Source organism: Zea mays, chromosome 10, assembly GCF_902167145.1.
Source record: "Zea mays cultivar B73 chromosome 10, Zm-B73-REFERENCE-NAM-5.0, whole genome shotgun sequence".
Classification (NCBI taxonomy): Eukaryota; Viridiplantae; Streptophyta; class Magnoliopsida; order Poales; family Poaceae; genus Zea; species Zea mays.
In genome coordinates this window covers 62924342-62948946 of record NC_050105.1, presented here as the reverse complement: position 1 = coordinate 62948946, position 24605 = coordinate 62924342, and the positions used below count along the sequence as shown (strand labels likewise).

At 42.4% G+C, this 24605-nt stretch overlaps 1 protein-coding gene across 1 annotated transcript; it reads left to right on the top strand.

Annotated features, from left to right (window-relative positions):
* The first annotated feature begins 16194 nt into the window (after positions 1 to 16194).
* Positions 16195 to 24232, top strand: LOC100283841 (GTP-binding protein PTD004). Its single transcript, NM_001156739.2, has 12 exons — positions 16195 to 16454; positions 17578 to 17745; positions 17994 to 18117; positions 18714 to 18805; positions 18893 to 18991; positions 19114 to 19227; positions 20237 to 20301; positions 20783 to 20899; positions 22872 to 22947; positions 23395 to 23487; positions 23634 to 23684; positions 23767 to 24232. The coding sequence occupies exons 1-12, from the start codon at positions 16371 to 16373 to the stop codon at positions 23863 to 23865; spliced, it is 1182 nt and encodes a 393-aa protein (NP_001150211.1). The 5' UTR covers positions 16195 to 16370; the 3' UTR covers positions 23866 to 24232.
* The last annotated feature ends 373 nt before the right edge of the window (positions 24233 to 24605 follow it).

Below are 24605 nucleotides of genomic sequence, written 5' to 3'. Positions count from 1 at the left end.
AACCTATGCAGATCATTATGATTAATTAGAACATGAGTAGGTAAAAAGAAGTGATCAAGGGCACAACTAGCCTGGGACTTGAGATTCTAGGTACCAACTTGCTCTTCAGATTCTCGTAACCTCACTGCTAAACGTAGCAATATAGACAAACATGATATAGGCAAAATTAACATCACACCAAACATAAGAATAAACTGCGTGATAATAATCTACGCGCCAAAACGAGATCGTAGAAACAAGAACCACTAAATTCAGAGCTACGGTTATTAAATTATGAATTTTCGAAATTATTTAGCACCTAGAACAGATTAATTCAAATGAACAATTTTGATTCAAGTTTCATGGCTAAACAGTTGTTATTAGTTGATAGACAATATTAAAACAAAATTAATGTCACTGGAATGGATCAATTTTGAGTTAAAATGAGTTTGATATGAATTATACAAGTTTCTGAATTTATTTCTAAACTAAAAACCATTTTCTGAATTGTTTTATCCCTTCTATTCAATGATTGGACTGGAGACACTATTCTGTGAAAGACCAGGGGCTATTTCGTATATTTCTCCAAGACTCATACCCACCCCGCGCGTGGATGGCGAGTTGAATTCCTAGATCTGCGGGGGCTCTTTAGCGAAATGGCATGGCGAAGGGGTATGGGCTGATATGTGCCACCCGATCCAAATCAAACGCACGAGATCAGATCGCGGCTTAGGCGAGTCGGTAAGCAATGCTAGACCCTAGATCTAGATTCAACAGTGGAGATTCTAATTAGATTAGGTCAGCTTGGGACCGCCCGATCAGAAATCAAGGCTTGAGATTATAAGGCTGAAGTGATATGAGTGAGATCTAATCTGGTCCGTCCATTACGATCACACGGTCTAGATTCAGTGAAGACACATCGTAGCCATTCACAGACAATCCCACGACTAGAAATCCTTCTTCCACCTGCAGTAGACAACGCGGCGGCCAGAACTCCACCGTGGCGGTGCCATCGCCGGTGTTGGGCGAAATTGAGGTATAGTGGGTAATCCACAACTCCAATTGAAGTTATGCACAGAGGGGACCGAGGGGAACCCAACGGAGGGCTTACCTTGAGCAGACATCAACGCAGGGAGCTCGACCACGTCGCCATGCGGCTTGGTGATGACCAACAAAGTTCGACGAGCTATCCCGGGCGTCCCTGGTGTCGATCCCATTCGATAAGGCCATGGTCGTCATCCAGCCGACCCGCAGAGCACTCCCAGCCGGACGTAGATGCCACAATGTCGATGCCCGCATGGATTAACGAAGGCGGCCACAGCTTCTCTCTCCCATCTCTCACATCGTTCTCTCGTCTACCCTCAGACCGGCCATGAAGCACGGCGGCCAGGGAGCCCAAAAATTCAGGTGCTCCAACGCATACATCCGAACACAAACAGGCTCAAAAGAAAGCGGAGGAGAGGGAGAACTCGAGCGAGGGTACCCACGGCTTAACCTACGGCGGCTTCACCTCTGTGAACTCCGGCAGCCTAGATTCGTTGGCTAGGGTGTCGCTCGGGGCCTAGGTTCTTGATGCAGAAGAGTCGCGGGCGCCCCTATTTAAATCCCTCGGAGATGCCCGAGTCCGCCACTTCGGCTAGCATCATGCGATGGTTGTTAATCTGCTCACGTTCCCGAAAAGATCGCGAAAAGATCGCTGGGAGGAAGAAGACCGAGCTGCCCAAACGGGCCCACCCGTCAGAGAAAACAACGGCGTGGCAAAGGGAGCGGCTGGTGGGGCGGGCCCGCCAGTCAGCGCGCGCTGCTTTCCCCCCGGCTGGGCTGCGCGGTGTGGGTGTTAAATGGGCTGAAAGCGCAGGAAGTGGCCCACAATGGCTTTTGTCTTTTGTTTTTTTTTCTATTTCAAATCCCAAATATTCAAAACCAAATTCTAATTCCTATTTTGAATTCAAATCTATTCCAAATTTGAGTTCAAGTCTAATGCACAAATGGAACCCCAACATAATGTGGGATAGTTTTATTAACCTATTTAGTTACCTTATTTATTATCATTATTTTACTTTAGAAAATGCTTTGAACATGAATTACTTACCACATTTATTCCCATAACATATTAGTTTGAGTGTGTAATTAATTTAAAGGTATATTCACGAGTTCATATTCCTTGGTTTTGTTAGAAAATATTTTTCCAATTGCCAAACCTTTATTAAGGTTTGTTTTACTAATGATATTTTATTATGACCATTTTCTTAGAAAGGGTGAGTTTTGAAGTTCAATTATGTATCAAGGGTACTTATTTTGATGGTTATTATTATTATAATATTATTCTTATTATTTTTCTCCAAAGGATTTTCCTTAAATTTCAAGTTAAGACTTTTGGGTGTTACAAATCCTACCCCCTTAACAGAAATCTCGTCCTCGAGATTTGTAAGAAAAGGGATACAATAAGTTTGGTCTAGAATTTTAGTTTCTCATTGGTTTTTTTTGGAATCAAAGTTTTGTTTAAAGTTTTTTTATACGGATATGTATGTCTAGCCATTTATTATGTCAGATGTGGTACGGTTATGGCAAGTATAGGTTGTGGCAAGGAAGGGTATAATAAAGAAAGACTTCATCCAGAACTGTGAATCTTGATTCCGCTGGTGATTCAACTTGATCTTTGAAGACTTGAGTTGATGCTTATCCTTCTTTGGCGTGGTTGGTCTTCTTTGTCCTTTCTTCATGGAGTTGCCATCCGAGTTAAGGATATATAGTTAGGATAGCCGGGGTACACGAGGTAGGTAGGTTTGAGCAGAGTTTTGCTTTTTGAACAAATGGGTTAGGCAACCTATGATGTAGGTTAGGTTGTTGTTTATGGACGAGTTAGTCCAAGGTATTAATTTAGGGTAAGATATGTTTATAGAATTAAAGCCTAATTTTTTTGTCGCCAACATTATCTAACTTATTTAAGTAACTCAAATTTGGATTAGATCATGGTTGTTATTCTAGAGTGGGATCAATATGCTAATTAGGGCAAGATGAATCCATAAGGATAAGGTAGAATCTTTTGAGGTCAGTTAGATCTATTAAGATGGGATAAGTAAAGTGGTTATGATAAGATGAATCCTTCAAGATAAGATGAATCTATTAAGATAAGAGAATATTTTTAAGATAAGATGGATCTATTAGCGTAGGGTAGAATCTTTTAAGATGAGATGGATATTGTTAGGCTAGATACTCTAGTTTGTCTAGTTAGATTTATAAGCATTATGTATATGCAGATGTAATTGTGGACATTACTCCACAACCCACCACACTCAATCAAAGATCCAAATCAGACATGTATCACAAGAACAAACATTCAAGCATACAAATACCTATAAAAATAGTTTTTTTTGTTCCTAAGAGTAGGTCTCCTATTCCTAAAGGTCACTTTTAGGCACAGGACTTCAAAGTGTGAAATCCACATTTGTCTTTAGAATGAAAAGGTAAGAATAATCAGAGTAAGCGGAATTAGATGAGAAAAGATTAAGAAAAGTTTAGAAAAGAATCAGAGTAGCAGAGGTAAGTAGATAATGGTTGTCCAGTTCTGTCTAGGTTTCGTCCTACAGTCAACATTCCTCTGATACCACTTCTGTCACACCCGGGTTTTAGGGGCACCAAGACCCGAGCGCGAACATAATCACCAGGTGTGCTGGGACCAAGTCTCACACATATGATGAATCATGGCATAGGATCGAATGTCACAACTTTACTATATAATAGGAGTTCTATACAAAATAAATAAATAATTACATTATAAGGAGACAACGGTCCAGCAACCCAAAGTTGACTGGGAGACGACGACCTAAACCTCTCACGAACTCGTCACAGCATCCTCCATGTGCCTCATCCTGCGGTACCTGTTCTTGACCTGTGGGGGGTGTGAGACAGCAAGAGTGAGCTCACATACGTTCATCGCTCAACAAGTTGCGGGGAATAATGTGCATGAACTCGCCAAAGGTGGGAGCTCACGTGAAGTGTAAGGCTTACCAAAGAGGATGGTTAGAGCTGAGCATTGCTTTTAAAGTTGGTCAAAATTTTATTAGCAATTACTAAGTATAAGTAAATACCAACCCAATTAAGTAGTAGAACAAAAGTAACAACATCACCTGTGATGCAATGCATATGCCAAATTGAATTTAAGTTCCATAAATTAATCATGTGAGGGTCCGAGCTGCTCATGACCGTGAGCACGGCTAGTATACCAGTTTTACACTCTGCAGAGGTGGCACATCTTTACCCACAAGTCATGTTACCCATCTGCCAAGGGATCGCGACTTCCCATACACCTCTACCGAGGAGGCGAGGCAGGGTAACACTACGAGGCCTTTACAAAGTTCCACTAGCTTCAGAAAACCCGCTACAGTTTATAGGAAGCTCCAATGCAGGGTTCTTGCCTGACCGCCATCGCAGCAAAATCAACCAAGGACCTCCCTACACTGACCACTCCCCTACTGCCCTTGCCCCTTTCGGGTAAGGTAGTCCTCCACTAGCTTTCCTAATTAATCAGCCAAGGGCGTCCATAAACCCTTGTGGTAGCACTGTTTTCCCGGGTGGTCGCTCCATGTTCCAATTAACATAATGATCTTATCATGAACAGTAAATAACAACGGATAACAAAAGTATAATCATGAATAATGTATCTTCATACCCAAAACCACATAAAGCACTAGCAAGTACTACCCAAAAAGTTCAGTGGTAAACAAGGTATAAAGATAATCAAACTAGGGTAACCTATTGGGTCCCATCAAAATTAACCTATGCAGATCATTATGATTAATTAGAACATGAGTAGGTAAAAAGAAGTGATCAAGGGCACAACTTGCCTGGGACTTGAGATTCCAGGTACCAACTTGCTCTTCAGATTCTCGTAACATCACTACTAAACGTAGCAATATAGACAAACATGATATAGGCAAAATTAACATCACACCAAACATAAGAATAAATTGTGTGATAATAATCTACGCGCCAAAACGAGATCATAGAAACAAGAACCACTAAATTCAGAGTTACGGTTATTAAATTATGAATTTTCGAAATTATTTAGCACCTAGAACAGATTAATTCAAATGAACAATTTTGATTCAAGTTTCATGGCTAAACAGTGTTATTAGTTGATAGACAATATTAAAACAAAATTAATGTCACTGGAATGGATCAATTTTGAGTTAAAATGAGTTTGATATGAATTATACAAGTTTCTGAATTTATTTCTAAACTAAAAACCATTTTCTGAATTGTTTTATCCCTTCTATTCAATGATTGGACTGGAGACACTATTCTGTGAAAGACCAGGGGCTATTTCGTATATTTCTCCAAGACTCATACCCACCCCACGCGTGGATGGCGGGTTGAATTCCTAGATCTGCGGGGGCTCTTTAGCGAAATGGCATGGCGAAGGGGTATGGGCTGATATGTGCCGCCTGATCCAAATCAAACGCACGAGATCAGATCGCGGCTTAGGCGAGTCGGTAAGCAATGCTGGACCCTAGATCTAGATTCAACGGTGGAGATTCTAATTAGATTAGGTCAGCTCGGGACCGCCCGATCAGAAATCAAGGCTTGAGATTATAAGGCTGAAGTGATATGAGTGAGATCTAATCCGGTCCGTCCATTACGATCACACGGTCTAGATTCAGTGAAGACACAATTTAATCGTAGCCATTCACAGACAATCCCACTACTAGAAATCCTTCTTCCACCTGCAGTAGACAACGCGGCGGCCAGAACTCCACCGTGGCGGCGCCATCGCCGGTGTTGGGCGAAATTGAGGTATAGTGGGTAATCCACAACTCCAATTGAAGTTATGCACAGAGGGGACCGAGGGGAACCCAACGGAGGGCTTACCTTGAGCAGACATCAACGCAGGGAGCTCGACCACGTCGCCATGCGGCTTGGTGATGACCAGCAAAGTCCGCCGAGCTATCCCGGGCGTCCCCGGTGTCGATCCCATTCGATAAGGCCATGGTCGTCATCCAGCCGACCCGCAGAGCACCCCCAGCCGGACGTAGATGCCACAATGTCGATGCCCGCATGGATTAACGAAGGCGGCCACAGCTTCTCTCTCCCATCTCTCACATCGTTCTCTCGTCTACCCTCAGACCGGCCATGAAGCACGGCAGCCAGGGAGCCCAAAAATTCAGGTGCTCCAACGCATACATCCGAACACAAACAGGCTCAAAAGAAAGCGGAGGAGAGGGAGAACTCGAGCGAGGGTACCCACGGCTTAACCTACGGCGGCTTCACCTCTGTGAACTCCGGCAGCCTAGATTCGTTGGCTAGGGTGTCGCTCGGGGCCTAGGTTCTTGATGCGGAAGAGTCGCGGGCGCCCCTATTTAAATCCCTCGGAGATGCCCGAGTCCGCCACTTCGGCTAGCATCACGCGATGGTTGTTAATCTGCTCACGTTCCCGAAAAGATCGCGAAAAGATCGCTGGGAGGAAGAAGACCGAGCTGCCCAAACGGGCCCACCCGTCAGAGAAAACAACGGCGTGGCAAAGGGAGCGGCTAGCGGGGCGGGCCCGCCAGTCAGCGCGCGCTGCTTTCCCCCCGGCTGGGCTGCGCGGTGGGGGTGTTAAATGGGCTGAAAGCGCAGGAAGTGGCCCACAGTGGCTTTTGTCTTTTGTTTTTTTTCTATTTCAAATCCCAAATATTCAAAACCCAATTCTAATTCCTATTTTGAATTCAAATCTATTCCAAATTTGAGTTCAAGTCTAATGCACAAATGGAACCCCAACATAATGTGGGATAGTTTTATTAACCTATTTAGTTACCTTATTTATTATCATTATTTTACTTTAGAAAATGCTTTGAACATGGATTACTTACCACATTTATTCCCATAACATATTAGTTTGAGTGTGTAATTAATTTAAAGGTATATTCACGAGTTCATATTCCTTGGTTTTGTTAGAAAATATTTTTCCAATTGCCAAACCTTTATTAAGGTTTGTTTTACTAATGATATTTTATTATGACCATTTTCTTAGAAAGGGTGAGTTTTGAAGTTCAATTATGTATCAAGGGTACTTATTTTGATGGTTATTATTATTATAATATTATTCTTATTATTTTTCTCCAAAGGATTTTCCTTAAATTTCAAGTTATGACTTTTGGGTGTTACATCTCAGCATCATCAGTACTGGACAACATATCAAAGTGAGTCTGCTTCTCAGCTTCGGGAAGATTTCAGAGGGGAGTAATTAAGGACTTAATGTCCTCTGAGGAGGGTCGCACTCTATGGTCCGGGCTGCCATCTCGAACTGGAGGATTGGAAACAAAATTGGAGAAAGGACTCTGCGGAGGCAGGTTCCATGCAAAGTAAGATAAGGGGGCACCAACATTCGAAACCTTGCTGTAAAGCCCAAAACTTAGTAGAAGAAAAAAATATATAATAATAAAATAAAGAAATAAGTATATTGGTGATACTGTTTTAGAATTTTTGAAACCTTTGTAATCCATTAGGATCCTTCCTCTTCATTATCATTTGAGAGTACTAAATTAGTCAAGTGACCAATAAATAGATAAAGAAAGGATTGATCTCTTGATGATAATTTTTGGTAATGCATTTTATGGAAGACATAAATTAGACCTTCCATTTTAAATGAAAAAACATAAAATAGCAATGAGAAAGGAAAATTTAAATGGAACCCTTTATTCCTACCCTAAATGAATGACAAGAAAAATAATATTAATGTAAATAGTAGATGTTATATTTTCATTAGGGATATGTTTGATATTTGGAAATTGGAAGTTGAATTTGAATTGGATTTGAATGGAGAAATTAGAAATAAGGAAAGAAAAGAGAAGGAAAAGAATATACCCTATAATAATATTTATATATATGTACACGAATAATTATATCCCTTTATGTTGGCACTTTTATTTTTACACTTAGTTTTTGTGTGGAATCCACCAACAAATTTGAATTTAATTACTAGAGTTTGAAATTTGGAAAGAATTGCAAATCAAGAAATATAAAAGAAAAAAAAGAAAGAGAACTACTTGGGTCGGCCTTACCTCCATTCGGCCCATCACACTTTTCCTCCGCGCGGCCCAACGCCCGTGCGCGTGCCGACATGGGGGCCCACATGTCAGCTGCGTCCGTGTGGTCTTGAGCACACTTGAGTCTGCGCTGTGGGGCCTAGTTGTCGTCTCTGTGCTGATTGTGCCGGTCACTGTCCCCGTGGCCCACCTGTCATCCCGAATGCGCGTTAACTACCAGCGCGGATCGCGTGACGGACCTCACCGGTGATTTCGCTCGGCCCCCAACTGACCCACCTAGGCCGATAAAGGGAGCTCGGGTCGCGGTTCTCCCTTCCCTTCTCCGCGCTCACACCCACCAACAGCCTCACCACCGAGGTCGCGACCGACAAACGATTGTCGCGGCGCCCGGGATTGCCGCCACGACCGCGCCTTGTTCCTACCATCGTCCTGCTCATCCTGTGCGTCGGGCGAGTTCGTCGTGGGGCGTAGAATCAGACGCAGGAATCAATTGGATATGCGGTCACCGGTGCTACGACGAATTGCTCACCGGAGCATCTGTAGCACCGTGAAACCGCTCACACGCGTGAGCAACGTTCTATGTTGCACCCCTACTGGTGAGTCATCATCCCCCACGTTCGCTATTGTCTCCTATACACGTAGCTCGGTCTAATCGACGTTTTGGGCACTACGGTGGTCGATCGCCTTTGCGCTGACGGGGTGGGCGTCGCCACGGACGGTGGCTGTACCGCTGTGTGTGGGAGAGAGAAGGTGGGAAGAAGAACGGTCGTGGGCGTTGATCCGACCGTGGATGGCTATGATTAAAAACGTAGATACCCTTTCGGTTAAGTAGATCGTGACCGTCCGTCTATCAATCGACGATCAGAGTCGGGTCTTGGCCTCATTAAATCCGAAGCGTAGAATCGGGAATGGATGGTTCGGATTCCACACCAATTCTAATGAAGCAAGATGTAATCCTGGTCGTTCAGATGGGATCTGACGGCTCTAATAGGCAGATACCCCTTCGGCCTGCTCGTTTTGCGTAAGAGCCCCCAAGGATTTAGATAATAAACCCGCCATCCTCGGCATTGTTCAGATCATTGCAACCAGGTCCAAATATTTACGTGAAAGACCCTGTGCTTCCTGAAATTAATGGTCGCGGTCCACAAGTTACCTAGAAATTGCAAAATAAATATGGAAATCAGTTTTTAATATAGAAATAATTCTAGAAAAGGTAGAAAATCCATAACTTATCCGTTTTGACCCTAAATTGACCTGTTCCAGTTGCGTTAGCTTCACAATAAGATTGCCTACACAGTGTTAGCCCTAATTATATCATATCATATACTTTTACAATTAGATATTTATTCATCCTATGTTTAGTAGATTTATCTTACTAACCAAAGATTACTATGTCTATGATTATAATGGGAGCTAAAATATGTTTTCTAATCAAGTATAATTTGATCAAGAGTAAGTTAGTTAATTATTTCGATTATCTTTCTCACATGATTTATATTACTTAAAATCGACCTAGGATTGAGTTTTCCTGTTTAATCACATAATACTTCAGAAAATCATAACTTTTTAACCATAACTCTGAATTTAGTCATTCTCGAATCCACGATCTTGTAGCAACGCGTAGATCATTATTATGCAGTTTATTCATATGTTTGGTGTGATGTTAATTTTGTCCATACCATGTTTGTTTGTATTGCTACGACTAGCATGAGGTCACGAATCATCTGAAGAGCATCCTGGTACCTGGAATCTCAAGTCCCAGGCAAGTTGTGCCCTTGACCACTTTTTACCCAATAATGTTCTTTAACATTACTTAATTATGCATAGGTTTAATTTTGATGGGACCCAATAGGTCACCCTAGTCTGGTTATCTTTATACATTGTTTACCCCTGAACTATTTGGGTAGATTTTGCTATTGCTCTATATGGTTTTGGGTTTAATATTACATTATGTTCATGTTCCAATTATACTGTTATTTTATTTATTGTTCATGACAAGATCATTATTTTAATTGGAACATGTAGCTTAACTTGAGAAACATGTGCCACCACAAGGGTGGAATGGGATGCCCTTGGCTGACTAATTAGGAAATCTAGTGGAAGACTACCTTACCTGAAAGGGGCAGGGGCAATAGGGGAGTAGGCATGCAGGGAGGTTCTCGGGTTGATTTTGCTGCAATGACAGTTAGATGAGGGATTTCTGCAATTGCTCTTCCCAGAACCGTAGCGGGTTTTCGGAAGCTAGTGGAACTTTGTAAAGGCCTCGTAGTGTTACCCTGCCTCGCTTCCTTGGTAGAGGTGTATGGGATTCATGACCCCTTGGAAGATGGGTAACATGACTTGTGGGTATAGGGTACAACCTCTGTAGAGTGTAAAACTGGTATACTAGCCGAGCTCACGATCATGAGTAGCTCAGGACTCTCACATGATTAAATTATGGAATTAAATTCAATTGGTCATTTGCATTGCATGGGATTATTTATTAATTATGTTCTATTCTTATTATGGTTTGGTATCTACTTACGTTTAGTAACTGCTAATAAAATTTGACCAACTTATTAAAAGCAATGCTCAGCTTTAACCTCTATTGTTGATCAGCCTTACACATCACATGAACTCCCACATTTGGTGAGTTCATGCACAATATTCTCCACAACTTGTTGAGCTATGAACTTATGTGAGCTCACCCTTGCTGTCTCACACCCCCCACAGGAGAAGAACAGGTGGTTCAAGAGGAGCCACACAACGAGGAGTTCGACTTGATCTAGGTGGCGTCTCCCAGTTGACTTTATGGCGCCAAGGATGGACTTTAGTTCATTTTATATTTATCTTTTATTTTGTAAGACTTCCGCTATGTAATAAGTACTCTAATGATATTGTGACATTTATCTCTATACACTATGTTATTATATGTGTTGTCTTCTTTGGCGCATATATGGGATGCACCCGACTTTGTTCCTTAAATCCGGGTGTGACACCTGCCCCTTAGCATCATATCAAGTCGGTTTTGGTCCTCATTGGGAATTTGTCTGTTAATGACTCAGATAGAATCATTGACCCCGGTGTACAAGTAAGCAGGGTAGACTCTGTCCTTTAGAGGTTGGATGTTCTTGAAGACAAAGTCGACAACCATGGCTTTGGCTACCTCTGAATAAGTGGGGGACTCTACCCAGCTGGGCGTGCGAACGTCGGGCTACCTCCCTGATCGAGGGGGGAGGGACTTGATGTGATTCTCCATGGTGAACCACTCGAGGTGCCATCCCTTGATGCTGTCCTTGAGGGGGATATCAAGGTATTCTACTTTCCTCCCCCGGTGAAGCTCCAAACTGGCACCACCGACAAGCTGATGTTGTCCTCCGGCCATACTGGGCTGACAGTGGTAAAGATACCTCCAGAGTCCAAAGTGGGGAAGGATTCCAAGAAAGGCCTCACACAGGTGTACGAAAATGGCAACTTGGAGAATGGAGTTGGGATTTAAATGTGCAAGATTTAAATCGTAGAAATCAAGGAGACCGCGGAAAAATGGAGAAATAGGAAGGGCAAGCCCTCGGATGAGGAACGACACAAAAATGACGGCCTCATGGGTGTCCTCTGTCGGAACAGCCACCCCACGCCAGAGTCGCCAAGAACACAGTTCTTTCGGCGGCAAAACCCCAGTTTCCACAAGATGCAGAAGATCTGATTCAGAAATTACAGACATGTAGTTACCGGCGAATGGAAGCTGGCTGTTGGAATAAATGGGCGGAATGATCGGAACAACGACGCTCTGTCTCTTCCGCTTGGGAGCCATCACAATCTCTCGGGTGGAACGAGCGGGCTTGAGAATTCAGAAAACAGAGAAGCGGCGGAGGAGAAAAGTGAGATTTAGGGTTCGAAACTCAAGAAGGCACGTCGACATGAGTATAAGTTGGCTCCTTAAGTCGGGCATTACCTCTAAAGTGCCAGATCATAACTCAAAAAATTAAGGATCGCAATCGTCACTCGGGCATTACCTCTAAAATGCCGATAAGCTTTCAAGCACACAAAACAAAAAGCAAGCAACAGTGGTTAAGTGGAGTAACTTCATCCTTCATTCGTAATGGGGGAATCAACACAAACTCGAAGCCGACTCATTATGAGTCGGCCTCTTCTACCTCTGGTCACTACATTACATTACATTACCCTACTACTTACACTACACTACACTACTAACTAACACTACCTTATTCTACCACTACTTACTACTACTACTACTGCTATCTATACTAATATTTAAACCAGTGGCATTATGCCACTGGCCTTGCTGTTGTCGACGTCACCGTCGCCGCTGCTGCCGTCATCGTCGCCCTCGCCGCCGTCGCCCTTGCTGCTATCATCGTAGCCCGTGCCCCCGTCGCCATCGCCCTTGCCGCCGTCACCGTCGCCCTTGCTGTCATCGTCGTCGCCGCTGCTGTCGTCGCCCTCGTCGTCACCCTCGCCGCCGTTCCACTTCTCGGAGGAGTCAGAGGAGTCCACCTCTTTCGAGGAGACCTCCTCTGACTCATCCTACCCACCGAGCCCGGCGCGCTCGATGGAGCGCCAGTACGCTCGGGCCACGGTGGACAGTCCCATGGAGTCGTCCTAATCCTCGGACGACACCACTGGAGAAGCAGGAGCGGGTGATCGATCATACTCGGAGGAGGCCTCCTCCGAGTATTCTGAGTCGCCGAAGTCCTCCGAGGGAGGACTTGGAGCGCGCTTGCGTTTACCGTCGGCGCGGCGAGTTCAACTCCTACCCCTCCTACCTCTGCCCATGGTCGGTTGGAAAGGGAGGGAATGAAGAAGAAGAAGAAGAAGAAAAAGAAAGCAGGTGATCAAAGAACAAGTGAAGAGAACAGCCAGGGCAATCAGGCTATTTATAGAGGCTGGGGGTGACCGTCCACTTCCTACCCCGCTCGCCGAACAGTCGCAAGAATTCAATAAGCAATTCAAGCCGCCTGAAAATGAGTCAGGCAACAGGTGCCGCTTTGCGTAACACGACACCGGTTGGACCTAAGTCAACTGTTCAGGCAAATGACTACACCTCTTCATCACATCAAGTTACTACTTCGGGACAACATGATAAACACTCTGCACACCAAGATACCCCTTGGGCACACCTATTGGGTGTGTCGCCCAGAATTTTCAAAGATTTTCTGAATAAGTGATATCCACAAAATATACGCAATGAATGTACCACGACAAAAGAAGGAGATCGGCTGAGATGGAAGGAAATCCAAATGTGGCTACTGAAGCGCGAGTCTAATCAACAGAAGCATTGAAGCATAGAGCAGGGTGATGTCTAGCTGAGAGCCATCTGCCTCAACTAGCTGGACGTCCAATCCATCACCGATCAAATTGATTTCAGACCTAACAAAGCATGGACAGATGGCATCGTTTGAATATCTATCATAAAGTGAAAACAAAATGCTGATTTCAAAAGCATAAGATGAAGACCTTTGAATGGATTATTTCTAAAATCCACTCAAAGCTCGGGGGCTACACCCATTGGGTGCATCTTCGGTGCACCTAATAGATCTGTATTCCCTTGAAGACAAAATGCTGATTTCTAAAACTAAGATGGAGACCTTTGAATGGACTATTTCTAAAAATTCACTCAAAGCTCGGGGGCTACACCCAATAGATCTATAGTCCCTTGAAGACAAAATGCTGATTTCTAAAGCATAAGATGAAGACCTTTGAATTGATTATTTCTAAAATCCACTCAAAGCTCGGGGGCTACACCCATTGGGTGCACCTTCGGTGCACCCAATAGATTTATAGTCCCTTGAAGATAAAATGCTGATTTCTAAAGCATAAAGATAAAGACCTTTGAATGGATTATTTCTAAAATCCACTCAAAGCTCGGGGGCTACACCCAATGGGTGCACCTTTGGTGCACCCAACGACAGAACAGAAATCAGGCTATATAACAAACCCATAAGCCGGACCAAGAATTTTTGGGCTGATTATTTCAAAATCAACTCAAAGATTGGGGGCTTGTGGGGGACAGATATCCCCCGGGTCCACTAGAAGGAGAAAGGTCCTCGCGCGGGGCCTCGAGCTAGTTACCCCGCAAGGCCATCCCTTCGTGGGCCGGGCAAAAGCTATTGGCGGAATGGGCCAGTCTGGGAAGACGACAGACTCGAGCCCAGGCAGTCCGTCAAATCGTGCGCTATCTAAAGAAATCGTCCGACTTTCCCGCGCATGGCACCCTCAAATGTCAGGGCGGATTAGGGATGAGTCGGCGGGATTTTCAGGAGACCACTTCAATCTGTTCACTATTATTTAGGAGACATGTGATCATCATGTACGTATGGGTGCCCCACGGTCGTGTATATAAGGCTCAGGGGAACCCCATCATTTTCATCCCCCATCTACTTATCTCATTAGCTTTCCTCCATTCAGGAGGTACCACTTGTAACACACTGCATACAGATCCACCCCAGGAAGTAGGGTATTACGCCTCTCCAAGCGGCCCGAACCTGCAGAAAATCATCTCTCTCTCTCTCTCGTGCGTCTCGCATGAACCATTGAATTACAATCAACAACACCGTCCTACCCAAAAGCACCACAAGGGTAACCCTGGGTGTGCGGTTGGACTCTAAACACCGACAGCAGGGGCCATGTGTTGAGCAGAAAAAGTGGCAGACGGTCCGGCCCTAGGGCCCGGACGGTCCGCGGCCCCGCGATCAGATCAACTCAGGTGATTATCCTTATCTTGTGTATGGTTATCCATCTAATCACGTGAGAGTTGTTGGCTATCTTTTAGGAACAGGTATAGACCTCCTCCCCTATAAATATAAAGGGGTACGACCGATTGAGAACCCCCGAACACATTCTAATTGAGCCAACTACTTTCTTTATCATTCCCGCCCTAGGAGTAGATGTAGCGTAGTTCTAGTTATAGCCTTTCGCATATCCACCTCCACCCATATTCGACTCTACGTCGTCTAGATTCGTCTTGGGTGGCCCGCTGACCCAAGACGACCCTAGGATCTTACCCCTTCTGGGGGCAAGATCTAGTTGTCCATCCAAGGCATCTTCCTCGAATTGATCTCTAAATTCCTAGGCGACTCCACGTCGTCTGGGGATGGCCCGAGTGACATGTCGACCTAGGGTGCCCTAAGATTTCTTTCCCTAAGGGCGAGATCTAGGTTCTAGCGAGGAGGAGGAAGATGACCCTGCGCCATCGCGGACCGTTCGACCCTATGTGCGGTCCGTCCGGTGTGAAGCAGGGAAGGCGTCGTTCCTGCGCTCAGGCCGCGGACCGTCCGGCCCAGAGCCACGGACCATCCGCACCGTCGCAGAGGGCACCGTCAGACGATACATCCCTAGTGATTGCGCTGCCCAGATCGACGCCAACACTATGAAAAAATTTGATGTGGACTGTGAACTGTAAAAAAACTAAAAACCATTTAATGTACATTACTAAAAGTTCTTCGATTATATATTTTCACAGTCCATCCGAAAGCTACTAAAACAGATCTACATGTGTTTTTATTTTATACTCTAAGAAACCCGGCTTTTGGAAAAAAACTATTTTCTAGATCGAGCCCTTTGATTCATTTTTTGTCTTTTATGCCATTCCCAGTAGAAGTTTCATTGCACCGTTCCAAAAGTGACACAGTGTATCTTGAGTTTCATCTCGATGAAACCCTCTCTCTCCTCTCATGAAACTCTCTACCGCGCCATGTCATCAAACATAGTGATGTGTCATCTATTTAATAAGAACAAAACTATAATAAAACTTCCAATGGGAATGATCTTAGAAAGTAAAAACTAAAAAAAAACAAAACCAAACACACCTAAGGGCCTTTTTGGTTCAGCTTTTTTTCTGACCAGTTTTTCCGAGAATCTAGCTGTGGGGAGAATCGGGCTTTGCAGAGAATCTGAGTATCATTAGGATTACGTGCGGAGGAAGATAAAGTTGTCCATGGGGCTCAGGATCTATAAAGTGACGGATTACTACTATTGTGACAACTCAACCGATTATATGTTTATGTTGATTTTGAATGGTTTTTACCGAATCGAATTTTATAGAAGCTGACTGAAAAGCTGAGTGTTTGGCAGTTTGCAGCAGCTTTTGGTGACCAGAAACTGTGAAAAGCCGAAACAAACAGGGGCTAAATCTCTCGCTCAAGTTGCAAACATAAAACCTAGTGGAAAAAAGAAAAGAAAACCTCTCCCCACAGCACCTCGATCCATCGTTCATCTCACAGCCCAACCCAGCCCAGCAACCGCGAATCCGTGTTCATCTCCCTACTCGATCGGCAGCCGCAAGAGCTGACCCTCCGCTTCCCCCCAAAAACCCTAGCCATCCCAGGTTGCTCCGGCCGCATCCCCGCCGACCGCCGACCGCCGACGATGCCTCCCAAGGCCAAGAAGGACGCTGCGCCGTCTGAGCGCCCCATCCTTGGACGCTTCTCTTCCCACCTCAAGATCGGGATCGTAAGCCCAATTCCATCCCCTCCCCGATGCACACTCCCTTCCCTAGGATCGTAGCCGTTCTGGGACACCGTGGATGGACTGAGCGAGCTCAGCTCCGCTGGGGCTACCGGCGGTTGGAGTTATAAGGGCCTTCATGTGGTAGCCGTTGTCCGTGCTCGCCTGAAGTTCTGGTAGTATCTACGGGCTCTGAGCTAATGAGTCGTGGATGCCTCGATGGGAGCTTTAGGTTGTGATTTCGTGGTTAATTGATTCGAGCCGCGCGGTACGTGTGCTGCCCCTTGTGCACGGAGATAGTTGCTTCGGAGGCTCAGGTTGTTGTTGGCACAGATTTACCTGATCCTATTATCGTGTTGTTCCTGGGAAGTTGGCTAGTGAGTGTCAGGTGTGATCGAATTGTTATTATTGGTTTTTGTACTTCTTGTTTTTTTACTTATGGTTGCTGAGGATATGATTTGGAATAATTGCACTGATATATATTTTTGCTGTGTGCACGTAGCCTATATCTGGCAGTAGTTCTGTATGTTTCTTTTGTATACCATGGTGCTGTACTGCTTGCTTTAGTGGCATGTTAGAGGCCTAGGGCATTTGTGGGTCTTATATACTCCATCCAATCTAAACTATAGTTCACTTTAGCTTTATCCTAACTTTAATCAAATTATAGAAAAATGCATCAAATTAGTTTCATTGATATGTCTTGGTAGTGCATTTATTTGAACTTTTAGATGTTAATATATGTTTTTTCTTCTGCAAAAACTTGGTGAGAGTTAGAGATGTTTGACTTATGATGACAAAACTAAAGGTAGCTATTGTTTTGGAATGGAGGGAATAGTATACTATCATGGCTTAACAAATCATAATGCCCGTACCTTTAGATTGCGCATGTTAGTGACATTTTAAGCTACGAATGGTTCAATTGTTTTGCCACTCTGCGCTGACCGCTGAGTGCTGACTATGCATCAAGTTTTGTTGGCAAATGTGATTAGCTCGGTGGCAAAATTGCATTTGTATTTGGTTATAATCCCATCACTGGCCACTTGATCGTTTCATGTTTGTCACTGATAAAATGGCAATGTAAGTCAGTAAGATGAGGTCTAATTCAGTTTTTGGATTAATGTTTCTGCAGGTTGGGTTGCCAAATGTTGGCAAATCAACTTTTTTCAACATAGTAACGAAGTTGGCTATCCCAGCTGAGAATTTTCCTTTCTGTACCATCGAACCAAATGAAGCACGGGTGAATGTTCCAGATGAACGGTTTGATTGGCTTTGCAAACTTTACAAGCCAAAGAGTGAGGTTTGTTTCTTTTCTTTACCCATATTCGGTGACAGAGAGGAGGGGGGGCAGGACCCCTTTAAGCCCCTACAGTTTCTATTGAAATTATTTGAATTTGACTAAGTTTTGAAAAAAAAATGTTCTGCTGCTCCCACCCAGAAAGTAAAAATCGCATTTCTCTTTCTGAGGTTATGTTTCAGATCATCAGATGTACAATGACTGTTCAAATCGTGTTTCATGTGCATTGTGGTCGTTGAAATTCTGTGCAGGTGCCTGCATATCTTGAAGTAACTGACATAGCTGGGCTTATTAGAGGTGCTCATGCTGGGGATGGTCTGGGCAATGCATTCCTCTCACATATACGTGCTGTTGATGGAATCTTCCATGTCCTAAGTATGTTTTTGTTCTAGTGTTGTTAATGTTGGTATTTAGTATTCTACCGAATTGTTATGCATTATTTTAATCAACATCTACTGCTGTGTTGTAGATCATGCATTTGATTTTTAAGATACTATCAGTCCTATAGTTGTTCGATTGATCTAATGCTTCTGTAGTCTGTAAATATAAACTAGGAGTTGAATTTCTGATATGAAGTGAAAATAGGGCTACCATATTGCTTCATTTTGTGGCAAACAGCATCTCTGATTAATTAATGAGTGATAATCATAGAAACTGGCAGCTGTATATTATTATCAGTATAAATATTATCTATTCATAACATATGCATAGCTGTTGAATAATTGGTTTTGCATTCTTTCCCTTTTTATTTCTTGTTGTGTGCTGATAACCCATAATTGTTGCTAGTAACTCCATATTCCAGATAAAAAACGATAAATATTTTGTAGTTCTAATGGACGCCAAAATGACTAGTCGATGTAATCCACTTCTCAAATTTATGTTCTTTATCAATGTTTAGTCATTAACTAATTAGTTGCACATCGTTTTGTTGTATCTTTATTAACTAATCGAGTGTTGCATATGGTTTTCAGGAGCATTTGAAGACGCAGAAATTACTCATGTTGACGATACAGTAGATCCTGTTAGAGACATGGAAACTATTAGTGAAGAGCTCAGACTAAAGGTTTCATTGGATTTTGTTGATTTACAAGATCAGCTATACAACACTTAAAACCTTTTTTCGACAATGTTCTGTTTCTATTTTCTGCAGGATATAGAGTTCATGAAAAAGAAACTTGAGGACCTTGATAAGTCAATGAAGAGGAGCAATGATAAGCAGCTCAAAATTGAGCATGAATTATGTGAGAGGGTGCGGCATCAATTACTTCAATTCTTCTGCATAACTATGGGTCTTTTAGCAGCCTTACTAAAATATGATTGAAAATGAAAATTCTTTATCAGCGGCTTATGTTCCTTCCTTTCCATGGACAGGTCATAGGCCATCTTGAGGAAGGGAAAGATGTCCGTTTAGGAGATTGGAAAGCTGCTGACATTGAGATCTTGAATACATTCCAGCTACTTTCAGCTAAGCCAGTTGTCTATTTGGTATGAATTTCTTCTTTCTATGCACTCATTGTATTAGTCAATAGACTACCATGAAAAACTTCTCTTCTCTACTATATGAAGCACCAGTTTCTACGGTTTCCACCATCGTCGTGCTCCCCCACATTTAAATGGTAAAAAGCTAAAATTATGCACAAATGGGGATTTAAATCATCGTATTGGCTCCAAAACCACATTTGCACCCATCTAGCCAATAGAACACGTGTATTTGTGTTTTATATTCTATACTCAAGCTTTCAAGCATAAATGGAAACCATAGCATCGTACGGACACTTTGCTAGTTGAAGTTCAAGTTCATGGGTTTTAGCTTGCACTGGTGTCATATTGGGTTTAGGAAAAAGATACTTATGCATGCCTTTCTAGTTGAACATGTTTTACACGTTTTGTTATGGCCTATCACCTTCTTGCATGCACTCTGTTCTGTTTCCTTGTATCTATGGGGTTGTTTGGGATGGCTCCAGGTTCCAGCTCCAGTGTGGAGCTGTAGTTTATAATATTAATTTAAATAGTTTCAAAAATATTTTTAATCTAGATAATAAACAAAATGACTTATCTAAATGTCTTATAAAGGCTTACAGCTCTAGCTCCACGATTTTCTGGAGCACCTAATGACCTAGTCCACTAACTCCACCAAATTTCCTGGAGCTGGCCCAAACATGACCTATATTTCTGTTGCAGGTTGTATTGGAGCTGTTACTCGATATCAGTATTAGTTCTGTAGTTTGGCTTGAATGGTTCTATAATAATTATCCTTGATCAATTATGAAATAGATTATTTATACATGTGTGGGAAGTTGTAGCAAAAGAAAATGTATTTTTTCATTTGTGCAACCAATCAATTTCAACAATCAGTTATCAGTTTAACCATTTGATAGACCATTTGACCCTTTATAATAATTGAAAGGCTACAATTTGTAACTGTAGATGGCCTTTTTGAATGGCTTGGCTGACCATCAAATGACTAGGGAGCTGTACCAACTTTTTTGTGCAGGTGAATATGAGTGAGAAGGATTTCCAGAGAAAAAAGAACAAGTTTCTACCCAAGATACATGCTTGGTATCGTTTCTCGAAGACTCTTTCATAAGTGCTAGTTTTTGTCATCCAAGTGACAAAACCCTAGATTCTTGGCATTTGTTGCACAACCAAGTGACGTTTTAAAATCTGGATCCTGCTTTCTGGTAGAGATTGCTCCACACTGGCAAGTTGGTCCCACATCATATCTGTAAATGGAACCTAGATTTAAGAAAGCTTGTTATTTGGTTCATGGTGGATCTTTGTGATACACGTCTAGTGGACCACAATATCCAGGTTAAGTGACATGTGCCATAGGACTATTTCTTTGACATTTGAACTCGCCTTATGTGAAACACTCTTCCCTAAATACATTGCAATTTTCTTACATTATAGATCTTAGTCATGTTATATCTGTTCTAAGCCACTTTACTGGTCCAATAATATGATATATTCCTTGGTAGTGTATGCTATCTGCTTGCTGATATTGTAGCACACATGAGTTGATATACCTTTTTTTCATTAGGGTGCAGGAACATGGTGGTGAAACCATACTTCCTTTCAGCTGTGCTTTTGAACAGAAACTAGTGGATATGCCAGAAGATGAAGCCGCCAAATATTGTGCTGAAAACCAGATAACAAGGCAAGTTAGTTCGCACTTTTGCTACAGACCTATGTCATGAGATGACAGTTTCTACTAGGACATACTACTTAAAATACATGTATGTTATTTTTATGATTTATGAAATTCAAAATTTGAGAAGCTGGAATATTCATCTCTAAGACAAATGCAACAACAGCAAAGCCTGTTATCCCAAGCAAGTTGGGGTAGGCGGGGTAGGCTAGAGTTAAAACCCGATAGAACCCACAATTTAGGTTCGGGCACATGGATAGTGGTTTTCCATGCACTTCTATTCAAGGTCTAAGTCTTTGGGTATATCACATCCTTTCTCTTTTTACTGCCTCTTCCATGTCCACTTTGGTCTTTCTTTTCCTCTCTTCTCATTGCTATCACACCTTAGGATCCCACTACGCGTTGGCGTCTCTGGAGGTCTTTGTTGGAAATGTCGAAACCATCTCAACTCATGTTGGACAAGTTTTTCTTCAATTGGTGCTACTCCTAGCCTATCATGTGTATCATCATTTTGGACTCAATCCCTTGTATGGTCACAAATCCAATGCAACATATGCATCTCTGCAACGCTTATTTGCTGAACATGTTTTCTTTTGTAGGCCAACATTTTACACCATACAACATAGCAGGTCTAATAGTCTTCTTGTAAATTTGTCTTTTAGCTTATGTGGTACCCTTTTGTCATATAGAATGCCAGATGCTTGACGTTACTTCATCCATCCTGCTTTGTTTCTGTTAATCTTCATCAATATCTCTGTCACTATGTAGCATTATCCTAAATACCTAAAGGTATCACTCTGAAGCATTATCCTAAATACCTAAAGGTGTCACTCTGTAGCATTATCCATAAACCCTAAAGATGCCCTTTCTAGGCACTGGACCTTTCAAACTAACATCTTCCTCATGTGTAGTGCCGAAATCACATCTCATTCTCATATATTCTTTTTTAGTTCTACTTAGTCTAAAACCTTTGGATTCTAGAGCCTTTCACCACAAATTTAGTCTCCTATTTACTCCTGTCTAACTTTCATCAACTAACACTACATCGTCCGCAAAAAGCATACACCAAGGGATATCCCCTTGTATATCCCTTGTGAACTTATCCATCACCAAGTCAAAAAGGTAAGGGCTCAAAGCTGATCCTTGATATAGTCCTATTCTAATTAGAAATTTATTTGTGCCCCATCACTTGTTACTAGTCACAATGTTGTTGTACATGTTCTTAATGAGTCCGACGTACTTCGTTGGAACTTTATGTTTGTCCAAAGCCCACCATATACATTTTTAGTATTTTGTTATAAGCCTTCTCCAAGTCAATGAAACTATGTGTAGATCCTTCTTTTTTGTTCCCCATCACTTATCTTATTAAGAAAATGGCTTCCATGGTTGACCTTCTAGGCATGAAATCAAATTGATTCAAAGAGATCTTTGTTATTCATCTAAGACGATGCTCAATAACTCTCTACCATAGTTCGTAGTATGGCTCATCAACTTAACTCTTCGGTAATTAGTACAACTTTGAATATCTTTCTTACTCTTGTAGATTAGTACTACTTCACTCGTTAGGCATCTTGTTCGATCGGACGATATGGTTGATCAACTCGATTAACATACTATAGCTAAGTCCCTGAAGCATCTCCATGCCACAGTTGGGGCCTTACCCCTTTCATCCTTTTCAATGCCCTCCCTAACTTCATTCATATTCTTGGATCCTACGCACAAAACGTCTATTAGTGTCATCGAAAGGTCATCCAACTGAAAGGTTGTGTCCCCATTCTCCCCATTAAACAATTTGTCAAAGTATTCATGCCTTCTATGTCAAAATATCACTAAGACAAATATCTTGTTGAAATAATTCTTCTATACAATGTGAATATTTGTGAAAGAAAAAAAACATTTTTTAATTTCAATTGTTTGACAACTTTCTTAGTTCGTATTGGCTCTAAATTTCAACTAAAATATTATCTATTATGCCCTGCAGCATGATCCCAAAAATTATCAAGACTGGTTTTGCAGCAATTCATCTGATATACTTTTTCACTGCTGGTCCTGATGAGGTACTTGTTCTTTTCAGTGCATCATAATCTATCTTTTTTTTTGTTGTGTTGCTAAAACTTTAAAACAGTAATACAACCGTGCCTGTCTTCTACTCGACTACTCTCTTTGTCCCAAAATAGTATTCGCTTTAGCTCTTGGTTTTAATGTCTATATTTAAATGGATAATGATGAGTCTAGACGCATAAAACACATACATCAAATATTGTATGAATCCATTAATTATCTAAAACGGATTTTAATTTGGGACAGAGGGAGTATTGTAGTATTGTTCATGTGCTTTTCATATTTCATTGAACTTTAGTAATTTCTTGCACTATTTCGAATATTTTTGAAAAGTTGTGCAGATAGTTGAAGTTGAAAGATCATTTCTGTGTGCACTTGTCCAGTAGGAGAATATGATTTGAATTAGCTGGTTCAGCAACAAATGTGATTTTTTTTTTGTTCAGGTAAAATGTTGGCAGATCAGACGCCAGACTAAAGCTCCTCAAGCTGCTGGTGCAATTCACACTGATTTTGAAAGGGGTTTCATATGCGCTGAGGTAACCTATGCTATTTTTATGTAACTGATATATTTATTAACTATTGTGATTTGGCTGTATACTAGCTGATGAGGCCAGTCTTTTGGCATTGTTTACTTGGCTCTATACATGTTTCATATATGAGTGTTACTTCTTTCGTGGGTCAGGTAATGAAGTTTGAAGATCTGAAAGAACTGGGCAGTGAATCTGCTGTAAAGGTATACACTCCTACCCCCAACGACATAGTTGTGAAGTGCCTGTTTTGAGTTTCGACTTGAATTTCGAATGTGCGTACTGCAGGCTGCTGGAAAATACAAGCAGGAGGGGAAAACCTATGTGGTCCAGGACGGGGACATCATCTTTTTCAAATTCAACGTGTCTGGTGGCGGGAAGAAGTGAATAATGTATGAAGATGGTAGCATCAACAGTGTTTTACGTCTTACCCCGAATTTCTCATTCAACAGTGTTTACACCTTGCCCCGTATTTCCACATTTTTGAGGTCGCTTGCCAGTAGCTCTAGGTTCCGGTATCGAAAACTTGTACAACAAGGCTCCAGACCGTTGAAGGATTTGTATTAATAACATGCACAATTGTATGGCTTGTGCTTGAGCTCTCGCTGTTACCAGAAGCTTAGAATCGTTTGAGTTCTGTGGTTCGGTTTTGCGTGGTTTATTGTGTAAGCTGGTCTAACTGCAAATGATTTGATGCTTGTGGCGGGAACAAATGTATCAACCGTGAAGCTAGTTGTGGAAGCTATGTGTGGGTCCCCTTTGGGCCTTGTCTGCACTCATGGGCCTTGTCTGCCCTGGAAAATTCTAGTCGGTGGCTCTGGTGCCAAGAGGGGTGTACATATACATGTCCAAATGGGCGTGCCGGGCTAACCTCGACACGGTCAGGTCTAGCGTGACCAGGCTGACCTGATACGCAGGAAATAACAGGCCGGGTCGTGTCTGTCCATGGGTCATACTTAGAGCCTAAGCACGGCACGAAGGCCTTCTAAACGGGTCGTGCCTGGCTTCTAGCCCGGTGGAGTATACTCGGCCATGCCCTCTGTTAGCCTGGCTAATAGAAAAATGGGACATAACTGATCAATACTACAATTTAAAAAAATAGGAAATTTTTTGATAAAAACTGGTAC